We start from the raw sequence: 20,258 nt of genomic DNA, 5'->3' as shown, positions 1-20,258 counted from the left end.
GTTTGAGATGGAATTGATTAGGAAGTCATTGTTTTAATTGAGACTAATTTGGGCTGATTTATATGGTGTTGGGAAAATGCGTCTCTAAGCTAACTTTTCGTACCCCGTACCAGCGTGATTACTTAAGGCATGTGGGGCGAGTGACCTGCTGCAGTCTTGTGCCGCATAATGAGATAAAAGCCTTACAGCGCCGTTGCGAGCACGAATCGTAACTAACTAAAAAAATAAAATTAACTAATTAACTACTGACTAATAATCCCTAGTTAATTAATAACTAAAACTAGGCTAGTTAGTAGTTAGTAAGTAGTTAGTTAGAAAACTAGTAGTTTTTTTGCAACCCTGCCTGCCATGCTGTGTTGCCTTGGCTTGGGCTTTGAGCTTGAGGGTCCTTGGCAGAATGTCAATTCCAGGGTCCCCCCTGGCCCGCGTTAGCTTTCCTCTACCCTGCCCTTCCGCGCCTTGACTCAGTAAACCTTGGCAAGAGTGACACCAGGCCAAAGGCGGGAGTACCTTTACAATATGAGGAAGATCACGATGCTCGGCAGAGCTCATACAAGAGACCAGACCACGAGCTAAGCCGAACGAGCCGCAACAGTTACGTGTTAATAACAGACTAAATTAATAACAATGCCTCTTTTCTAACAAGGAGATGCTGAGTTTTCTCCCCCCCAAGTAGGGAAGTGTTCAAGGCAGCAGGATATTCATTCGTCCATCATAAATATTGCAACCAGACTTGTAAATCATATGGTAGAGTCTCTAGCCCTGTAGGGTTGGTACGTAGAGTACAGTCCCGTTGTGGGTGATGTGCGATGTCGGGGGCAGAGTGACCCTGGCCCGAGGTTCCTGCTTTGGCGATATGTGCTTCACCTTCCTAGCAGCAGCCCGCCGTTGGTGATGTGATGCGATGAAAGCCAAGAAGGAAGGAAGGGGATGGACATTCGTTTATCTTACCTTAATTCAACGTCTTTCAGATAAGCGGCCAAACCTCCTCTATACAACAACTTCAACATAGCATCCAACTTCAATGACGGTCACAACAATGCAAGTCCGGATACCTAGGCACGGTACAGTATCTTTGGGCAGCAGCTCTATACTAGCACGGACGTTTTGCACATGACATGGACTCAAACACAATACAGACCATCACATCATGTCACCCCCTACTACTACTACTACTACTACTACTACTACTACTACTACTACTACTACTACTACTACTACTACTACTACTACTACTACTACTACTACTACTACTACTACTACTACTACTACTACTACTACTACTACTACTACTACTACTACTATTACTACAACTGTACTAACGTTTAGGGGACTTTCACACCCACCACCCGCCTCCACCACGTTGTCGACGGCTCCACCACCACCTGGTCAGCCATGGCTTTGGCATGGAAGGGAAGACAAGAGGAGATGAGACCAAACCTGAACTGAACTGAACTGAAGCCTTCGAATCTAAAAAGATGCTGCTGTTTCTCTACCCCACAGTAGCACGCCAGGACCGTGCACTACAACCTATCTAACCTATCGTGATCGCTGCTTTTTGATTTCCTACCACAAAAGGTCCCCACCCTCCTGGGCCTTAAACCCCCAGCTTCCACGACTCAATCTCTTCCACCCAAAGAGCCTAGTTAACCCTCCTTCGATTCTCCTTCTTGCATCTTTCTCAGACAACAACGACGGTTCAATTCGCAACTATCCAACAGACGGTCAGTTGTCCTTGCGAAACCTCGACTCGCGGCCTGAACCAATATCCATTGCATCACTCCAGCCTCCGCAACGGTTCCAAACTCTTTTCCGCCAACTCCTTCGCCCCAGCCGGGGCGCAGACTGTCCCCAGCCCCAGTGTGGGAAGCCACTGGCTACATACGTACCCGTTACTTGCTTCTCCATAAAACCCTCCGGACGACTTCGGGTCACCTCGACCTCAACCTCAACGCTCTTGCACTGTAACTTTTTAAACTGCACAACAGCTGTACCAGCCAACCTCTTATAAAGGCTTTGTTTTGCCCAGTCGGATTGCATTCGGAGACACTAAACACCTGCCTAACTCAGTTGCTTCACTCCACCATCGTCACCACGCCGGTCCATTACATTTGTCTTCCATCGCCGGATTCTCGGCCTAGGGTGGCCCGCGTCGCAACTCTGTCTCTGGCAGAACCATGTCCGGCCGTGCCGTTTCGAACCCTCAACATTCCCAACAGTCCTTCGATTCCGGTCCCCAACTCTATCGCGAGTTCCTGAATTGCACGCTGTGCCTTCTCCCTCTCACAGCGCCGTAATGGATTCCATACACTTCGGCGATTTTGCGTTTGCTTACCATGGTCTTCCTGACCAGTCTTCTCTCGTTTCCCTAGCAGATCACACCCACACGTCACAATCTCCCACTGTGTTTCCCCAGCACCAGGCCATTTCTGGCCTTGCACATAGCGGTCTGCCGTTCGGCACCTTGCCTACGGGCAACCGCAGCCAGAGCATGGAAGGCTCCGAAGCCCCCCCAGATCGGACATCTCCCGCATCCAACGCCCTCGAAGACCCAACTACCGATGAGTTTGGTTTGGCTTCCCGTAACCGTGCGGATGGCACAGATCTAGGCGGCAAACCTAAGGAGGATAAAGTCGATGCCACACCTGCGTGGAGTGAACTTAAGACAAAGGCTGGCAAGGAAAGAAAACGCCTCCCGCTCGCTTGCATGGCATGCCGCCGAAAGAAGATCCGTTGTTCAGGCGAGAAACCCGCCTGCAAGCACTGTCTACACTCACGTATCCCATGTGTCTACAAGGTTACAACTCGGAAGGCTGCGCCTCAGACAGGTTACATGGCTATGCTCGATAAGCCACTGAAGCGCATGGAAGAACGCATCATCAAGGTCATACCCAAGTCGAATCAGGAAGTCGCATCATCTGTAACTCGCACCGTGGTCAAACCGGCGATACCAGGAACTGTACCTTCCAGTAAGCCAACCAAGAAGCGCGGCGCCGAGGAAGTATTCGGGCCTGATCTGGAAGCTTGGGCGAAGGCGCCTTCGAAGCCAAAGATTGAGGGCGATGATAGGCCCAGCTGCTTGCAAGTCCAGGAAGCGGAGGAGAATATGCTGCAACATGAAGGCGCCGAAGCACTCCCCTCCAAGGAGATACAGGAGCATCTTGCAGAGGTGTTTTTCGATAACATCTATGGTCAATCTTACCATCTTCTACACAAACCAAGCTATATGCGAAAGCTAAAGTGAGTTCTTTTTTGGTTGAATCTCACGTATCCTGCTAACTGTCAACAGAAATGGCACACTACCTCCGGTGCTTGTTCTCACAGTGTGCGCTGTAGCTGCTCGTTTTACCTCAAACCCCTTAGTGAGTTCTTCAGGGCCTGAACTTTTACGCGGTGAAGAATGGGCATCACACGCTCAAGATATTTGCACCAGACGATACGAATGGCCAAACCTCACCATCTTGACATGTCTTCTCATTTTGGGCCTTCATGAATTTGGAACGTGCCAGAGCGGCCGTAGCTGGGCCCTGGGTGGACAAGCTATCCGAATGGCTTTCGCTCTCCAGTTACATAAAGACTTGGAATACGATCCCTCGGGCCGTCATGGCACCAAAACGCAGCTCAGCTTCATTGATCGAGAGATTCGGCGACGCCTAATGTGGGCCTGCTTTCTCATGGATCGCTTCAACTTTTCTGGGACAGATCGACCCATGTTCATCAGGGAGGATACAATTCAGATTCCTCTGCCGGTAAAGGAAAAGTACTTCCAATTCGGCATGCCTGCGCCCACCGAGATGTTGGACGGTCAAGTACCTCATCCGGCGTCGCCCAACGGCGGACAAATCGCTGATGCACGAGAGAACATGGGGGTTGCGGCCTTCCTGATTCGAGCCTTGGCCTTATGGGGACGGATCATCACCTACCTGAGCCAAGGGGGTAAGGATCTAGACCCCAATCCAATGTGGGAAGACGAGTCTCACTATGTGAAGCATCTCAATGATGTTGTAAACCTTGAAGCTAGTCTGCCCTTGTCACTCAAGTACTCTGCAGAGAACCTCGAGGTCCACAAAACAGACAACACGGCAAGTCAGTTTCTTTTCATGCATATCTGCCTGCAGCATAACATTCTCTTTGTGAGTCGAGCTGCTATGTCAGCACGAAAGCAACATGGTGTACATGACGATTTCTTCTCTGAAGCAAGCAAGAGGACCTTCAACGCTGCGAACCGAATATCCGAGCTTCTTCGTGAGGTTGAACAGTCGCGATGCTTTGTTTCGGCCCCGTTTGCTGGATACTGCGCCTTTTCCTCGACAACAGTTCACATCTTGGCTATTATCTCTCGCAATCCCTCCATGAAGCCAACAGCCGAGGCCAATTTTGCCACCAATGTCAAGTATCTTCACAAAATGAAGAAGTATTGGGGTATGTTTCACTGGATGGTGGAGAACGTTCGTACTCAGCATCGAAATGCCTTGGACTCTATGAGGGCTGGCGCGAATGTCTAAGAACACGCCACACAGTCATCTTTTCTTCAATATGGAGACTGGTTTAACCGTTACCCTCACGGTCTTTCTGACGTTGAGTTCATGGACCCTGCCACTCACAAACGAAAGGATTCAGGAGCAGACGGCGTCCTCGAAGCGAAGCCCGAACTGCAATCAGTGGGGGAATACTTCTCCACGCTCCTAACACCACAAAGTGTCGAGAATAAGGATACTATCCGCACAGCAGCGCCGAAACGAAAGCAAAGCGCCAAGGAACAGACCGGCATGCCAGCACAACCTGGCCGTCATCTCGATTCGTTGCAGAGTACAGACGCAGACGCAGTCTCCCAGGAACGCAAGTTCTCGGGTGGTTTGGGATTGCAAACTACCGGTGCAGCAGGCTTCAACCCTCTCGCAGCATCAAACCCGCAGAACCCGGCTTTCAGCACCAACATGTCACCTATGAGTCCAGCCAACATATCTGCATTTGCTCACCACGCACACACGGCCACCTTTTTCCCACCCGAGCTGCTCGCAATGAACTTTGGGCAGGGTTCGAATGGAAACATCGAACCGCTTGACCGTCAGCTTGTCTATGGCGGATACTCAATGGATGCTAGTACAGGCTTGGGTGGTGACCAGGATATGATGAGCGGCCTTGATTGGGATACCGTCGCTTCAGGCGCTCAGCCAGATGGAGGCTTGCAAGGTCGGCCGTCAAATGTCAAGGCAGGCATGCATGGGCAAAGTGCAGGTATGGCTGATGGGGCAGGATTAAGCGGACCGGAAGCATCATCCGCATGGTTCATGCCATTCAACATGGAGCCGCCAGATATGGATCAAGATCCCGGCTTCAACATGGGCGGAATTGATCCGTTCACGGGAGTGTTTGGCGGAGGAGGCAGTGGTTTGGCAACGCCGAATGCGCTAGGTGGGCTACAGCAACAGGGTCCTTAGGAGGGACTGTCGGAGTGGTTAGCTTGGGTAACACCATGTTCTCGGGGGTCTTCACGGCTTCACAAGTTCGCCGGCCAGAGACACTGATATTTGTGTGGTTCAGTGCAGTGGTCTTCAGGCTATAGCCAGAAGACATGGCTGAGCCAGGAATTATATCTCACGAGGGCCACGGGCCGTAGAGCGAGGTCCCTTTATTCTTTTTTTGTTGTTTCTACTTTTGACTTGGGAGAACCGTACCAGCGTTCAGGTTGGGTATTGGCGAAGAAGCATATGGAAGTTTGTCAGGCGAACATTGTTGGGAATGCCATCTTACCACTGGGAAGGAAAATTGTGTTGTCAGCACTTGAGATACCATCATACCCGTCACGCTCGTGTAGAGATGAGCTGACATTCGTTTGCCTAGAGATGATATAATTCACATCAAGAAGTCAAGCTTCTCTTGAACCAAGATTAAAATAAATGCACCTTTGCTTTTGTGACGTACCTGATCCTTCTATAAAGAAACCCTACCTATTGTTGGAAAATCCGGGGATCCCCCTTCCCTTCAGGATTCAGAATAACAGTCTGAAAGTCCTAGATTTAAAGTTTAAAGTCCTAGATGAAATCATTTAGAGATATAAACCTGAGAAGAACTCTCATCTCACTAATGAACAATCAAGTTTCATAAAATATATATTTTCACCTAGCACTACTGCGCAATATAAACAACACCTATATATGCAACATGGAAGGCCTGGTTTTTTCACTATGCTAGCGCAGCGGTATCTCGCTCAAATGTCCCCAAAGATATCCTTCTATTCCTCCGCTGCTGCGGCGGCAGAAGCATCCTTCTTGCCCTTGGACCTCTTTCGCTTCTCCTCCTGATCGCCGAAAGTGGCGAGCTTCTTGAGACCGGCATAGTCGTTGAGGGCGGCGTCGGAGGGGGGCGAGGAGGATATCGCGGGCCGTCATGCCAAAGGATTGTGGTGAGGTCTCGCGGTAGCGGAAGGGAGTGTGGGAGGGCTGCTTGAGAAGGGCGTGGTCTGAGAGCTCGAGTGTGGAGTCGACGAGGGCCTCGAGCTTGGCGCGCTCCTGGCGAGCTTGCTTCTGAGACTCCTTGCGGGCCTTCTTATGATCTGTCTTGCGCTTCTTGGAGGGTCGGCCGTCTTCATCTTCTTCGTCATCCTCCTCCTCAGCGGCACCATCTTCGACGTCGCTTAGGCTGTTCTCTGGCTTCTCTTCATGGTCCTCAAAATCTGGGATGAGATCCTTGATGTCGATATCGTCATCCCACTTTGGCTTCTTGGGGCGCTTTGACTTCTTTTCTCCGCCTTCTCCCTCTTCATCCGATGTGAAAGCATCATCTTGTTGAGCACAGTAATCGTCACCAAATCGCTTCTTCATCCCCCCCCGCCCCCCCCCAACTTATCATCTTCCCATGCGTCATCGAGGAACTTGATCCAGTCCTCGTCAGTGAGACCCTTGCCCGCACCGCCGGCTGTGCACTTAATCTTGAGCAGCTCCTCCTGGGCTTCATCAAGCTTGAGCTTCTTTAGGCGAGTCTTCTCCTCACGTCGCTCCTTTTTCTCGGCTTCCTTGCGCTCACGTTCGAGCTCATGCTGACGCTTACGACCGCTCTTCTCCTCGCGCTTGACAGACTTGGCCGCGGCAACTTCACGAGCATAAGATCGAAGGAATTCGTTGCTTCGCTCTGGGTCCTCAAATCGCAATTTGTATGCCTGCTCGAATTCATCCGCGTGATCATCGTTATCCTCTCCGTCGTCTGACTGTTATTTATATTGCGCAGTAGTGCTGGGTGAAAATGTATTTTTTATGAAACTTGATTGTTAGTTATGGAGATGAGAGTTCTTCTTGGGTTTATATCTCTAGATGATTTCATCTAGGACTTTGAACTCTAAATCTAGGACTTTCAGACTAACAGTCTGAATCCTGAAGGGAAGGGGGGTCCCCGGATTTTCTAACAGTGTTAAGAAAGTAGTCTTATCTACACCTAATTCCTTAACAAGTGCACACCAAACACTCCAACCTGCGCTCTGTGCAATCGCAAGCGGCGACGATGGCTTCGTCTACGACGAGCCCGTCCGCTACTCCGGACCCCTTCGATCTGGGGATCCACACTCCCGCTAATCTGAACAGAGGAGCCCGTGCAGCCAAAACCCATCATCTACGGTGGACGCCGTCGCCATGATGGCTACCAGCGACTCTGAGGACTCAGAACACTCTCATATTACCGTGGTAGTTACTCCTGAGGACCTCTACGCTGCATGCACGTCTGAATGTACCCCGGGGAGATGTGACAATGCCACGGTGCGTCCTCTCGAGCCTCCCTTGGTTGAACGCGGCCAGCCTGGTCAGTTCATCCCATTCGAAGTGACCAAGCGTGATCCCATAATCCTAGACTTGCCCGCAACACCTATCGACCCCTTATTTCGTTACATACCGCAAGAGATGGCCGAGTCCTGGGCACAATGGACCAACGAAGCGCCGCGCAGCCGAGAGGGACCTCGACAAAGACACTCCTGGGAGAATTGATGGAGACCAACTTCTGCTGAAGAGATCTATCTTTGTCTTGGTATTCTCATTTACATGGGAATACATCACGAGACGAAAATGAAACGAACCTGGTCAAACTCGTTTGATCAAGAGGATCCCATTTATTTATTTACCCGCCACATGCCTCGCGACCGCTTTTTGCTTCTCTTCCGCCGTCTACGCATCTTCAGTCCTGCTGGCTTAGATAGACCGGCTGCACTTTCAGGAAGCTATGGCCGTCGTCACCGCCGGACTCAGCCCCGGGAAGACCTGATGCCCAGCGTCTACAGGTAGGTCGACCGATGGTCGAAGCATATACAAGAGACTGGAGACTCTATGCACGTGCCCGGCAGTGATTTGACGGTGGACGAGGCTATGGTACGTTTCACAGGCCGCTCATTAGAGACAACAACGATTCCTCAGAAGCCTACACCGACCGGTTATAAGATATGGATTCTGGGACAGTCTGGGTACTTCGCTCGTTGGTTGTGGCACGTTCACGGCAGAGGGCCTTGCGGACTTGTCCCACAGCAGTGCTCGAGACAGGGTGACGAAGAGGTGGCTGAAGAGCATCTCACGTCTACTCAACGGGTCGTCACCACGTTGCTGACTTTATTGCCGCTTGCGGTTTACCACGTATTCCTTGACAATCTTTTTGCGTCAGTAAAGCTCTTCAAAGCACTTCGTTCAAGCCAGGTAGGAGCGACCGGAACCTGCCGCAAGGATAGCGGCGTTGACGAGCTACTCGTTGCTGAGAAGGATAGGGAAGGAAAGGGAATCCCTTGGCGCTAAATGCACTGCATTCCGACAAAGGATGGAAAGGTACGTGGTAGCAGTGGGCTTTATTGGCATACGATCGCTGCTAATATTTTATTACCACAACGTAGGTAAATCAGTTTAGCTGGAAGGATAACGCTCTTGTTCTTTTTCTCACCACTGTCTTTCGTGAAGGAAACCAAGTCATACGGAGTCGCCGACGGCCTGCCGGTTCCTCTGCCGCCAACCGAGCTGCGCGGGAGGTATTTGGGTCTGAGGTGCGAAAGGATCTCCGTGTGCCGTTGGGGATTGACGAATATAACCACCATACGAATGGCGTTGACACTGGAGACCAGCTGAGATCTTATAACCAATACTCACGGCCCATAAGGAGAGGAGGATGGCAGTCAATAGCCTGGAACTTCCTGCTCAGAGTGATACTCGTCAATAGTTTTCTACTTCAAATCTGGGGCGAGGCCAAGTGGAAGGTCTCCGAGAGTCAATACGGGGACACCTATCTGCTCAATTAATCCAGCGTTTCGGGTCGTCAGTACAAGCAGAGCGGTTTGCCCGGCCACGAAGAGGCTCAGATAAAAGGAATGATAGGATTCCAATGGGAATAGCATAGGCGAAGGAAGTGCGGTTCCAATTCCCCTTCCGTAGCTTGTAGCAGCCTTCCGCGGGTGGGAGAAGCATTAGGACGGGTGTCCGGAAATAGAGGCAAAAGGAGGTACTCGAGATCAGGTTGCTATGAGTGCAATGTCTCTCTATGTAACTCGGAAACTTGCTGGTACTAATTTCACATGCAAATTGTCTAGTAAATAGAAATACCGATAGGGTGCGGTTTTTGATTGGGTCAAAACTTTCTTAGCAGCTTGCTATTTAGCTGCAGCCATGCATCTCCATGTACCTGGTGTCAGTTAGCACTTGATGGGATAGACCTAGCTTTGTGCTACCTGCTCCGCCACTAAAAATGCTCTACTTGTATGGGTCTTAAATATGCTGTACACCCGTTCGCTTAACAAGTACAAAATCTGTACTTGGAGTGCGGGCGCCAATTTTGCTGGCCGGTTCGCCATGACAGGTTCACACCTATCCGTACAACAAGACCAGTTAGAACTACGGGCGCAACGGTGCCACATTGGTGAGACGATGTACTGCGCCACTAATCACCGGATTAGGTTTTTTGTGTCTGTGTGTAAAGCTTATGAATATGGGATAGACTAGCACCGACCAAGAGCCCTGCAATTAATCAATAGGAAATTTAACCCATGTCTACCGATGTAACGGCTGAACTTACTCCTGAATGTTGATCTAGGGTCCTGAAAGCATGCTATTCTGAACCGATTTGCCCATCCTCCACCATTGCGAGAACACGTGCCTCTACGATGTAACATTCTCCGCGATTCCCCTCACTAGTGGCGGCGACTTCATCTCCTGCGAACCCTGTCATCTGCGCGACTAGGGGAGCTGACGGAATATGCCGAAGAAACATGATAGGGCATCTCTAAACTGAATGAGAGAGGACTGCTATGACTCAGGCAGCAGACCAGTGAGAATGATGTAGGCCAATAAGCTTTGGCCATCTCCAGGCCTTATGCATAACTTGCAGAGAGGTGTCGTAACGACGGCTGGGGCGCTCTTTGTACAGTAAGTTGCGAGCCTACCAATTCCTAGGAACACCACGCTGTGCAGTAGCCTGAAGTTGCGCATATGAATACGGAGGTGGGTTCCATTGCTATAATATGCAGGCCGCTGGTGCCTTGCAATCAAACGTTTGCCAGAGTTGGGATTCATTCCTGTTACTGCTGCCTTCCTACCCGATCCATCATGATTACACTCCTCTCTCCGCACTATGTGCTTCAAGAAGTCACCGAAGACGATATAGTTATCGCCTCACTTGCCTGGGGCTTCACAATTGGCTTCGGCTGGCTCACAACCTGGACTGCTATGAAGCAAACTAAGCATATTTACGAGAGGCATCGCCTTAGCATATTCCGTAACGCTTATGTCTGGATGATATGGCTGGAGATTCTTGTCTGCCTCATCTTCAGCATTATCTGTTGGTTACACTTGAAAGGCTATATACCCCCTAGGTTGGGCTCAACTCCCGTTTACGGATTTCTAAGTGCTAACCCTCCAATGTCTCTAGTTTTGCATTCTATTTTGCTATTCGTACGTCCGCCTTTTTGGAGCCCTTTTTGTAACAGATGCTAATCTTAGCAGTTACCACATGGGCCCTTCAAGTATGCTTCGGTTATCCTCGTGAAATTGATTATCAATACTTATCTGGTCAGGTCCAATTCCTCCTCCAAATTATTATTAACCGTTGTTCCATCCTTCTTACGGATAAAAAACACGCCTACCGTCTCAAAGTCGGTGTTGCAGTTTTAATTACCGCCGTAAATATTTCGGTCTACAACATTTGGATTCCCGCTCGTCTACAAATTTCAGAGAGATATATCTGGATCAACGAGTGGTGGGACCGTGTTGAGAAGGCGATCTATCTGATTGTCGACGGAGCACTGAACTTCTATTTCATCAGAATCGTTCAACGCAACTTAGTAATGCGCGGCCTGACAAAGTACAGAAGTCTCGTAAAATTCAATATGTGTATCGTTGGATTCTCTCTTAGCATGGACGTTCTCATCATTTCCATGATGAGTTTACACAACACATTCGTGTAAGTCAAATCTATAATAGAGTGTGAACAACACCGCTAACAGCAGTTTTAGTTACATGCAGTTCCATCCTTTTGCCTATATTGTCAAGCTCAAGATCGAGATGTCCATGGCTGATCTAATAAGCAAGGTTGCTAGGAAACGCGACTGTGGCGTCGTCTCCGAGGGTAATTTCAGCAATGCCGAGGAAGGACGTGCTAGACTCCCAAACAAAAGCTTCGCTTCTGTCAGCAGGAATCAAAGGACGTTGGTAGAGGAGATTGACGACGTATCAGATGCAGTTTCTATTGAGCTTCAGGAAGTGGCAAATGGGACAACTGGCGTCAACTGTCAGCAAGAGACGATGAGCGACGCCGATAAGTTTGCCAGCCGATATTCGTGTTCAGATTTGCAAGTGGGGACAGCTGTTTATACTACACGAGAAATTCACATAGACGCCGAGCGGACGCCAAGCAGCCATGGGGCAGGTAGTGTCGCCAGCTTCCGTGAGAACGGATTTGCAAGCAAGGAGGACGATGATACCAGACCGCTGAGGGACAATCAGCATGGCGGCCAGGAGGCAATAGGTCTTTCTATAAATATCCCGGCCAGCAAGAGGTGTAGCATTCGCTCGCCCCCTCCTTCTTGGAAGAGGGCCCAATAGACAGCAATAAGCTCGGGAAGAGACATTTGGGGGGAGACAGGTCGCTCGAGAATAAGAATAACGTAGTCAATAATCCAGTCATGAATTTTCCACTGGAAGTATCTTCTAATTATAGGATGAAAGTGATATTTTCTTGTTTGCTATTCAGCTAATCACTAGTATCGGTGGCCAACCCGGTCACAACCCAAATTTTCCACTACGCCGCTCAACACAACATCGAGCTTTTCCCTTCCCTCCACATCTCACACACCTGCGTCAGCCCTGTGATGTGGGCATATTTAGCCTCTACAAGCACTGGCATCAGCAAATCCTATATAGAGAGATCTCTGGCGGCACATCCAACTTTGGGAAGTCTAACTTCCTTGCCCATCTTGAGGAAGCCCGGAATCGTACCTTTAAGAAGTCAGTTATCATTAAAGCTTGGCAGAAGTGCGATATCTTTCCTTTTGACCCCTCTATTGTGCTAGGTCAATTGAAAGACCCCTTATCGTTATGGGCAGAAGAAGTATTGCAAAAGGAGCTTCCGTGTTACGTCAGAGAAGGGACAGCCGCTTCAAAATGCACCCTGCCCCCTGTACAGCTTCCAGGCGCCTCCCCCGAGGTGCAATTTGACCTAGAATGATGTCGATCCCCCCGTTTTTTTACGTTTGCGCACAATTGAACGCTATTCCGAGTATGTGAGGCTGCGATTAGAGGCATCTGGTTCCTCTGGTGTCCCCCTGGCTCCGTCAGTTACACATACCTACGATAAAATGCGAAAGGGGCACATGACACTTGCACTCAACGGCATCGCCGCTCCTCAGGAGATGCATCGTCTTAAAAAGAAGGCATTGAGACAAGCTAAGCTCGAGGAAGGGACGTCAGTTTTATGTAAGTACGGCCCAATTTCGCGTCTCTGATGCAAGGCTGTATGTGGCCCGCGATGAGTACAGTTGACAGGCTTCTCAGGAAGAGGAAGAGCGCCGCCTTTTAAAGAAGAGATTTAACAGACGAGATTATCTACACCAGAAGGTGGTTTAAAGAGGTCAGGGCACGCGTACCGCGTAACGTCAGAGATGTGAAGATCAAAGAGATCCTCAGTCATAAGAAGAAGCATTGCCAGTCTCTTTTACAATTTAAGAATCAGGCGGACTGGTGGTGTAAGGCTGATCATCGTGTCTACCTTGACTCGGCTGTATCGCTCAGTCAACGATATGCGTTGCATCGTGAGCTTCAGGAACAGAATAAGCTTCTTCCTGAGTGGCAGCTAGCCGTGAAAATGCCCTCTTTTTATGACACTACAGTCATTGCAGAGGCTCTTAGGTTCATCGTATTAGATGAGCAAGAAAGGCGTGCAAATAAAGCTCTGATGTTGAGCTATGAGGCTGACGGGCTAGAGATAATAGAGGAAATTGAGGGCGAGAATGGCTCGGAGGAATTTATCATAATCAAGGGCGAAGACAGCGAGAGAGATCTGAAATTATCATAGATTTCAATTTATCAGTTGAAAAGCTATGTAGTCCCTTAATCGAGGGCGAAAAAAGCGACTCCCTAGCCGTCAATTTGGCGGTCGCGATGCTCCTTTAGATGTGTGTGCAAAGGTTGACTTGGAAATGCAGATTAGTATGCTTGAAATGAAGTGACATCTAATCGCTAAGAAAATGGCTGTCTACAGAGGTACCTTGTTTTTTGCAAATCAATCCGACGTTTCAGATTGGTGTAAGACGTCACTAATACTGTGTGTTGGTGTCAATGACGTCGTACTACTTCTGCCTTTAAAGTAGTTCCCCACGGGGTAGCCGCCAGGGGGCCAATTAGGCATGCAGATCGGTGTGGAGGTGGCGCCTTTCTCGGAACCAGTGGCGATCCGCGAGTCGTACCGTTTCGGCTTCACCCGGCCGAGACCGGGCCTCACACACGGCGACAAGCATCAAGCCCTCCACGACGACCCTCGTTGCGGGCGCAAACAACTCATACATTGGCGGTCCTTTCAAACCAATGAAACTGCATCCTCCACACCACCATCTTCACAGCCCCCACCACCAACAGTGCGACAAGGACCCTTGCTGCATCTCCTAATGACCCCTGTGCCCCTCGTAGAAATGTCATCGCTCCGAATTCTCTGAGGGGATGTGCCAATATCATGAATCCTCCTGCCATTCGTGCCAGCCTTAGCGTATTCAGCATCTTCGAGTCCCATCCTTGCCCTAGCGTCATCTGTTTTCCCCCATGTTTCTCGCAAAACTTAGCGCATGACAGAAGCACATGCCAGGCATTTGAATTCGCAGAGCGATGTCATCTCTATAAGCCCACTAGATACTACTCAAAAGGGCTGTAGGTCAAAGCAGCAGACCATCTCGGGTATCACATTCAACAGGGGATTTTGACTACATTGAAGCTCTTGATTTTTCTCTAAATGATTAACTAAAGTTATCTAGTTTTTATCCTTAGATAGGTTCGTATTCACCTACTATGACGAGGTTCTCCTAACGACCCTTCATTTATCCTGTGGGTCACATAGCCCGAGGGTCATACGACATGATATACCCCACTATTTTCAACTGGCTGCAAAACGAATCTATGTACAGAGCTACATTAGGTCTGACTCGGGACCCTAAGGGCGGTCTTCTTGATCCTAGTTATCCTCAAAGTCTGATGTGTCTTGTAGTTCAATGAGGCTTCTGATATCAACAAGGCCTAGCTGTCTAACGAAGGTCTCGAATTTCTGAGCAGGTAGGGCTTTAGTCAGACCGACGGCTAGCATCTGGGCTGTTGGTGTGTAATTAACCTCAAAGCTCCCTTCCTGATAAGCCTGTCGGGCCCAGCAGTTGTGAACATCGATGTGCTTGAGGGCCGTCTTGATCATAGGGATATCAAGGGTTATGAGTCGGATAGTCTGTTGGTTGTCACACTCAATGATTGGTAGCTGGCCTAGCTGCAGGTCAAGCTGATAAAAGAGCCGTTGTGTTGCTATAGCTTCCTTAGCTGTATGCGTGAAAGCTAGTAGTTCAGTCTCTGTTGATGAGATCGTGACTGTGCCTTGTTTGCCGGCTTCCCAGCTAACGGGTCCGCCGAATAAGCATAGAATCAATCTTTGGGATGACTTACTAGTCAAAAGATCTTTGGCGAAGGCTGCGTCTGAGGCTATTCGAAGATCGGGGCGAGGGTTGCTGCTGACATGAGCAGCTAGGGGTCCTTTGATCCCTTCAGCCTCTGTGAAGGTAGAAGCTTTTCCGCCGCATTGGATAGGTAGATATTTCGTTGCGTAGAGATACTTGATCAATCAGTCTGCGGCTTGCTGATGGTGGTCTGATGGGTTGATAAGGAACTCTGCTAGCTTGGCTACTGGATGAGATACATCAGGTCGGGTCATGACTGCGGCGTAGTTGATAGAGCCGATCTTCTGCTGATAGAGGCGAACTTGTTCCCGTGTAGCTGTCTGAGGGTTTGGTTGGAACCTTCCGGTTGGAAAGGGGCTTCCCTTGAAGTGATCCTTTTGATCTAGCTTGAACCTTGTTGTGATAGCTTCGGTGTATGAGTCCTAGCAGAGCCATAGCTTCCTATTGGGCCTATTCCGTAGGACCCGGATCCCTAAGAACCACTGTAGGTCTCCGAAATCCTTCATTTGATACCGGCTTTTCAAGCTGTCGATAACCTGGTCTGCACGTAGTTGATCCTTCTTCCGATACAGCAAGACGATATCATCCACAAAGAAGATGATTGTGATCCAGCTGTTATTGCAGATACAGGGGTCTTCCCATACATGGGCACTTTCGTTCGTTCGTTCGTTCGTTCCGTTTAAAGCGTTTATGCATGTTAAATCGTTTAATCGTTTAAGGGCATCCTAAAACCGGATGAACGGTTAAACGATTTTCCAGCCCTGGCACTCGAAAAATCTTTCAAACTGTCAAGCTCCGGAGACCTTCGCTTAGGTCAAGGGCAAGGATCACGACCAGTGTGAACAGCTTCACGGTCAGCGTGAACGCTACACCATACCTAACATCAGGTAACAGCCTGCTGCCTATGAGATGGGCAAACTGAACACAGGTATAAGAGACTGACTCTCGTCGCTCTTTAGATAGAAGAGATGGTCCTCAATCTACACTGATCTTTTGTTCAATGTCTGCATTCGTGTACCGGTGCTAGGTCGGCACAAAACCCATTGATATCGGGTCTCAATCCATGATACCAAGTTCAAAATCTCGCCTTTTACCTACCAATATGTCATCTGACACATCGTCTATTATTGGTGCTACAGAAAACCCCCAGCTGCCAATGGATTGCCATCAAACTTCCTCTTAATTATGGACATTACGAAGGACCGTTCAAATATACGCGGACGCAAGACTGGAGGTAAAACCATCTATACTTGCACTGTGTGTGAAGATAAACGATACGATCATAAGGCAAATGCTGCCAATCACGTCAGAAACAACCACCCCGTCGCATCCAGATCCACCAGGTCTGTATTGGGCACCCAGGGCTCAATCTCCGCACATTCTCGCCCTGTAGCAAACGAGGACGCACTTCGAATGCCTTCAACCCGCAAGCATATCAGGAAGCATTGATCAGCATACTCACGCGTCGGAGAGTGCCCTTTTCGGCTATTGAATGGGACGAATTTCAACAACTCGCTCTCGCGTGTAACCCATACATCAAAGACTCCCTCATTACCTCACGGCGTACGATGGTCCGATATATTGCAGCAAACTATGATTTTTACAGCATCGAGATCAAGGATAGTCTCACCACCGCGTCAAGTCCGATTCATATCTCAACAGACCTCTGGACATCACCGCATAGACATTCTCTACTTGCTGTGTGTGCACAATGGGTAGATAAAGACTACAAGCTTCGTAAGGCACTACTATCTCTACCAGAATGTGCAGAGAGCCATTCTGGAGAAGCTCAAGCGCAGGATGTTATCGATACTTTAGAGAAGTACGGGATACAGTCAAAATTTGGTTGGCACACGGGTGACAACGCGACTTCAAACGACAAATGTCTTGAGTCTATACAACTCAAGCTAATGAGTAGACATAAGGTTAGTTAACTACGCAGTTTAGGCTACAGGCTGAAATTGAGTAGATTAAATTCAACGCTAAAGGACGACGTATACGCTGTATCGCGCATATCATTAATCTTTCCCTTCAAGCCTTCCTTCTCGCATCTTCTACAGAGGCTCTAGCCGTAGCACTTGAGTCAGCATCCGGTGTCACTGGGGAGGAGCTTCTCTCCCAGTTTTCCGAGGTCCTAGCCTCTCATCGAAAGAAGGCTGCCGCCGAACGTAATACAGCAAAGAGAAAGAACGGAGAGCCGGCCATAACATATATATCCATTCTGCGATCACTGTTCTGAACGATATTTGAAAGCTGGCTGGATATTTCTATTTCACTTAAGAGGTATCTTGAAGTATTAATTAACACGTATAAGATCGAAATTGTGACTCTTAAAACTATAGTATCATGACTTTCACACACTGCGCCCGTCGTCTGACTTCGTCGGGTATGCCAACTCTCTTAAACTCTCTGAGTCCTCAGTCCTCGATTTCAACATTGTCTTAAGTTTACTGCGCCGATTTGACCGGGACTCTTCTGCCTCCCAATTGGCCGGTTCATTTATTCGCGTTCGTGAACCCCAAAACCCTCTCTCCTCAAGCAACGCCTTGCACGACGCCCAAGACGTCACGGCATAAATGACGGCGTTCCAAAATCCCTGCAGCGGAAGCACTATCACGCTCATGAATTGCAATGGTTTACTCACTTCCTTGGGGTGAATGTGTGAGTACATGCGATTTGCGCTAGATGGAATCCACGTGATGAGAATGACAGCGAAGAATAGCATGGCAACCTTTGTGTACGCCCATGCCGCTCTATAAACATCATTGCTGACACGTCCGGGTGGACGAGGTACAGTTGGCTGCGATGTCGTGCTGCTCGTATGGGTAGTGACTTGGGCTGTTCGCGATTCACCTGATCTGGTATCATCTCTGATAACGTGGACTGATGCTTGATGACCCATGGATTGAAGCTCGACCGCATTCGTCTCGCCCGCTGCCTCGCGGGTAATAGTGACCTCAGTCGTCTTCATGTTATTAATCGTGCTCTGGTTCGCGTATGAGAGTCCCCCAGAACCAGAGCCAGATGCCTGGGCTTTGAGTAATTGTTGGCGTTTTCGGTAGATTGTTCCACCAGATCGGATGTAAATTGCGAGAGTGATTGCGATGACGCCCCTATCCCCATGTTAGTCTGGCCCCAGTCCTATATCAATGAAGTCGTCTTTCTTACCAGATCGGCCCGTAGAAAGTTGCAATGCGCAAAGCGTCCCAAGACGGTGCGATCCAACACCATTGAACAGCGCTGCCGTAAACCCGGTCCCCATCGCCATTTCTAATAAAGATGAAGATGAAAGCAGGCAAGAATGGAATACCGTAACATAGGATCAGGTATGGTAACTCCATTTTGCGTAATCTCTGGGCGTCAAAACGGTAGTAAAAGGCAAGATAAACGTTAATAGCCATTGCCAAGGTCCATAAGGCATCAGCCCCAACGAAGCTACAGCAAATGGTCAGCCGAGGGTCAATAACTCTGGATGAAAAAGACTGTCAGGTACTTGTTACGTACGTGTGGAGTAGAAATGCTTGGGTCTGACAACCTGCTCCGTCCGGCTCGCGGATAAACGAGTCTGCCATGATGAAGCAGATGCCTGCCATAATATTACCAAACGAGGCATAGAAAACCAGACGGTTGATAGGCTTGTGGAACGCATCGCAAAGACAAAACGTGGCGATGATGAACAGGCATCCCACCAGAGACAGCACTGAGCATACCTGCTGGATGATGGTAATCAGCTTCACATCACTTGTCGTCAGCCCCGTTGGTAACATTCTATTGAGCCTCTACTGGGAAGAGACTGCTTAGCGAATCGTTAGAGGAAAAGCAAAGACCTCTGCACACGTCCCTCAAAGGATAATCGAGACTGGATCTTGGGACCCGAAAGACATGGTTCCAGTGTTTTATGTAAAGCACATGATTGCCTCCTTTCATATGAATTTGCCGGAGCATTTGATCTACAATAGGGGAACTCCATTCAAATGGGTCCTGATCTTCAAGGGGAAGCCGGCACGTCGACGATCCTAAACGTGCCAACTAGTGAGACACACGGGACATGACTGGTAACGGAGCTCATTTGGCGCAACTTCCAAGACTGGGGTAGAGACATCCCGGGAATCAAGACGCTAGTGGATCCTTTTAACTAAAAAAGGTACAGCAAGGTACATAAAAGGTACCAAATTCGGCCTAGCCCAATGCAACTTTCAGCATTAAAGATTTATTTCTTCCAATACTTATGAGATTGGTCCTTGGTTCAACACCGTCCATTATAAACCATACAGATCGTTATCTCGACTTGCTCTACTATGCCTCCTTGAGGTTGGTCTGTGGCACATTGATTAATAGTAGCTAATTGAGAATGGGGCAAAAGGCTCATAATAAGTCTTATATACCGTAGCGTCCTGGTAAGGATGTACTCTACGGTAATTAGCCCGTAAAGCTGTAGTCTGCGGGATCGGCATTTGTCCTTTCTTGGCTCAGATTCCAAACCCATTTCTTCAATATTGCCGCTAGAGATCCCAGTTGTTAAAGCGTCTCGTGACTAATAAGAGACGCCGCTGAAGATCCACAAGGATTGCCCTAACCTGACACGTCATATTCCCAAGTCAGACCAGAGCCGATGATCGGTGGAGTATGGCTGCGCGCTTGTATCAAGGTGGACAAGCAGTACGTACGTACTGTATGCCTTGCATTTGGGCTCCTGAAGTATTCAGCACTTGGATACTGTAGTAGTGATAACCATGGAAATCCAGTACATCAACGTTAAGTGCAGATATCAGTGGGAAAATTCACTCTTTTTTTTCTTCTTTTTCTTTTTATTGAGTTTGTTCTTCGATATTTGTCTATTGCAAGTATTTTTTTATTTGGCTGACTCGTGCTAGGTCACACACTTACTTAGTGCTGCGACTCTGTCAGCCTGAAGTACTTTTGACTATTACTAGTGCAAAACCGTGCTTTAACTCGTTTGGGAAGGTCAACTAGTAATTGTCCTGACTACCTTGGTAACGGCTGACACTGCCGTTTAATAAATCACATATTAATCGGTATGGCGTTCTCCGCGGGATAATAACGAGGCAGCGGGCTCGGCAAAGCGAGGCACTCGACCTGTCAAATT

At 48.9% G+C, this 20,258-nt stretch overlaps 5 protein-coding genes across 5 annotated transcripts; 3 read left to right on the top strand and 2 right to left on the bottom strand.

The window, feature by feature from the left end:
* Nucleotides 1–2,124: 2,124 nt before the first annotated feature.
* FOBCDRAFT_295844 (fungal-specific transcription factor domain-containing protein) lies at nucleotides 2,125–5,482 on the top strand. The gene is made up of 4 exons (XM_054705609.2): nucleotides 2,125–2,251; nucleotides 2,290–3,240; nucleotides 3,290–4,448; nucleotides 4,521–5,482. The coding sequence occupies exons 1-4, from the start codon at nucleotides 2,178–2,180 to the stop codon at nucleotides 5,439–5,441; spliced, it is 3,105 nt and encodes a 1,034-aa protein (XP_054561584.2). The 5' UTR covers nucleotides 2,125–2,177; the 3' UTR covers nucleotides 5,442–5,482.
* A 709-nt stretch (nucleotides 5,483–6,191) lies between these two features.
* Nucleotides 6,192–7,627, bottom strand: FOBCDRAFT_295839 (uncharacterized protein; the record flags this gene model as incomplete). The annotated part of the gene is made up of 3 exons (XM_059611870.1): nucleotides 6,192–6,784; nucleotides 6,913–7,207; nucleotides 7,610–7,627. 3 exons carry the CDS (start codon nucleotides 7,625–7,627, stop codon nucleotides 6,192–6,194), a joined length of 906 nt encoding a protein of 301 aa, XP_059467507.1.
* A 2,932-nt stretch (nucleotides 7,628–10,559) lies between these two features.
* FOBCDRAFT_276678 (uncharacterized protein) lies at nucleotides 10,560–12,053 on the top strand (the record flags this gene model as incomplete). Its single annotated transcript, XM_059611521.1, has 5 exons — nucleotides 10,560–10,825; nucleotides 10,882–10,904; nucleotides 10,956–10,975; nucleotides 11,027–11,412; nucleotides 11,465–12,053. The coding sequence occupies 5 exons, from the start codon at nucleotides 10,560–10,562 to the stop codon at nucleotides 12,051–12,053; spliced, it is 1,284 nt and encodes a 427-aa protein (XP_059465346.1).
* A 752-nt stretch (nucleotides 12,054–12,805) lies between these two features.
* Nucleotides 12,806–13,521, top strand: FOBCDRAFT_139843 (uncharacterized protein; the record flags this gene model as incomplete). The annotated part of the gene is made up of 2 exons (XM_054705603.1): nucleotides 12,806–12,923; nucleotides 13,043–13,521. 2 exons carry the CDS (start codon nucleotides 12,806–12,808, stop codon nucleotides 13,519–13,521), a joined length of 597 nt encoding a protein of 198 aa, XP_054561578.1.
* Nucleotides 13,522–17,504: 3,983 nt separating this feature from the next.
* FOBCDRAFT_139946 (uncharacterized protein) lies at nucleotides 17,505–18,918 on the bottom strand (the record flags this gene model as incomplete). The annotated part of the gene is made up of 3 exons (XM_054705601.1): nucleotides 17,505–18,264; nucleotides 18,320–18,586; nucleotides 18,656–18,918. The coding sequence occupies 3 exons, from the start codon at nucleotides 18,916–18,918 to the stop codon at nucleotides 17,505–17,507; spliced, it is 1,290 nt and encodes a 429-aa protein (XP_054561576.1).
* Between the last annotated feature and the right edge of the window lie 1,340 nt (nucleotides 18,919–20,258).

The sequence above is a fragment of the Fusarium oxysporum genome, chromosome VII (assembly GCF_013085055.1).
Source record: "Fusarium oxysporum Fo47 chromosome VII, complete sequence".
In the NCBI taxonomy this organism is placed as follows: domain Eukaryota; kingdom Fungi; phylum Ascomycota; class Sordariomycetes; order Hypocreales; family Nectriaceae; genus Fusarium; species Fusarium oxysporum.
This window is presented reverse-complemented; position numbering and strand designations above follow the sequence as displayed.

Coding starts and splice junctions, on each gene's coding strand:
- FOBCDRAFT_295844 (XM_054705609.2), top strand. CDS start 2,178: ATGTCCGGCCGTGCCGTTTCGAACCCTCAACATTCCCAACAGTCCTTC. Junction 2,252..2,289: donor GGTCCCCAACTCTATCGCGA/GTTCCTGAATTG, acceptor TCCCTCTCACAG/CGCCGTAATGGATTCCATAC. Junction 3,241..3,289: donor AGCTATATGCGAAAGCTAAA/GTGAGTTCTTTT, acceptor AACTGTCAACAG/AAATGGCACACTACCTCCGG.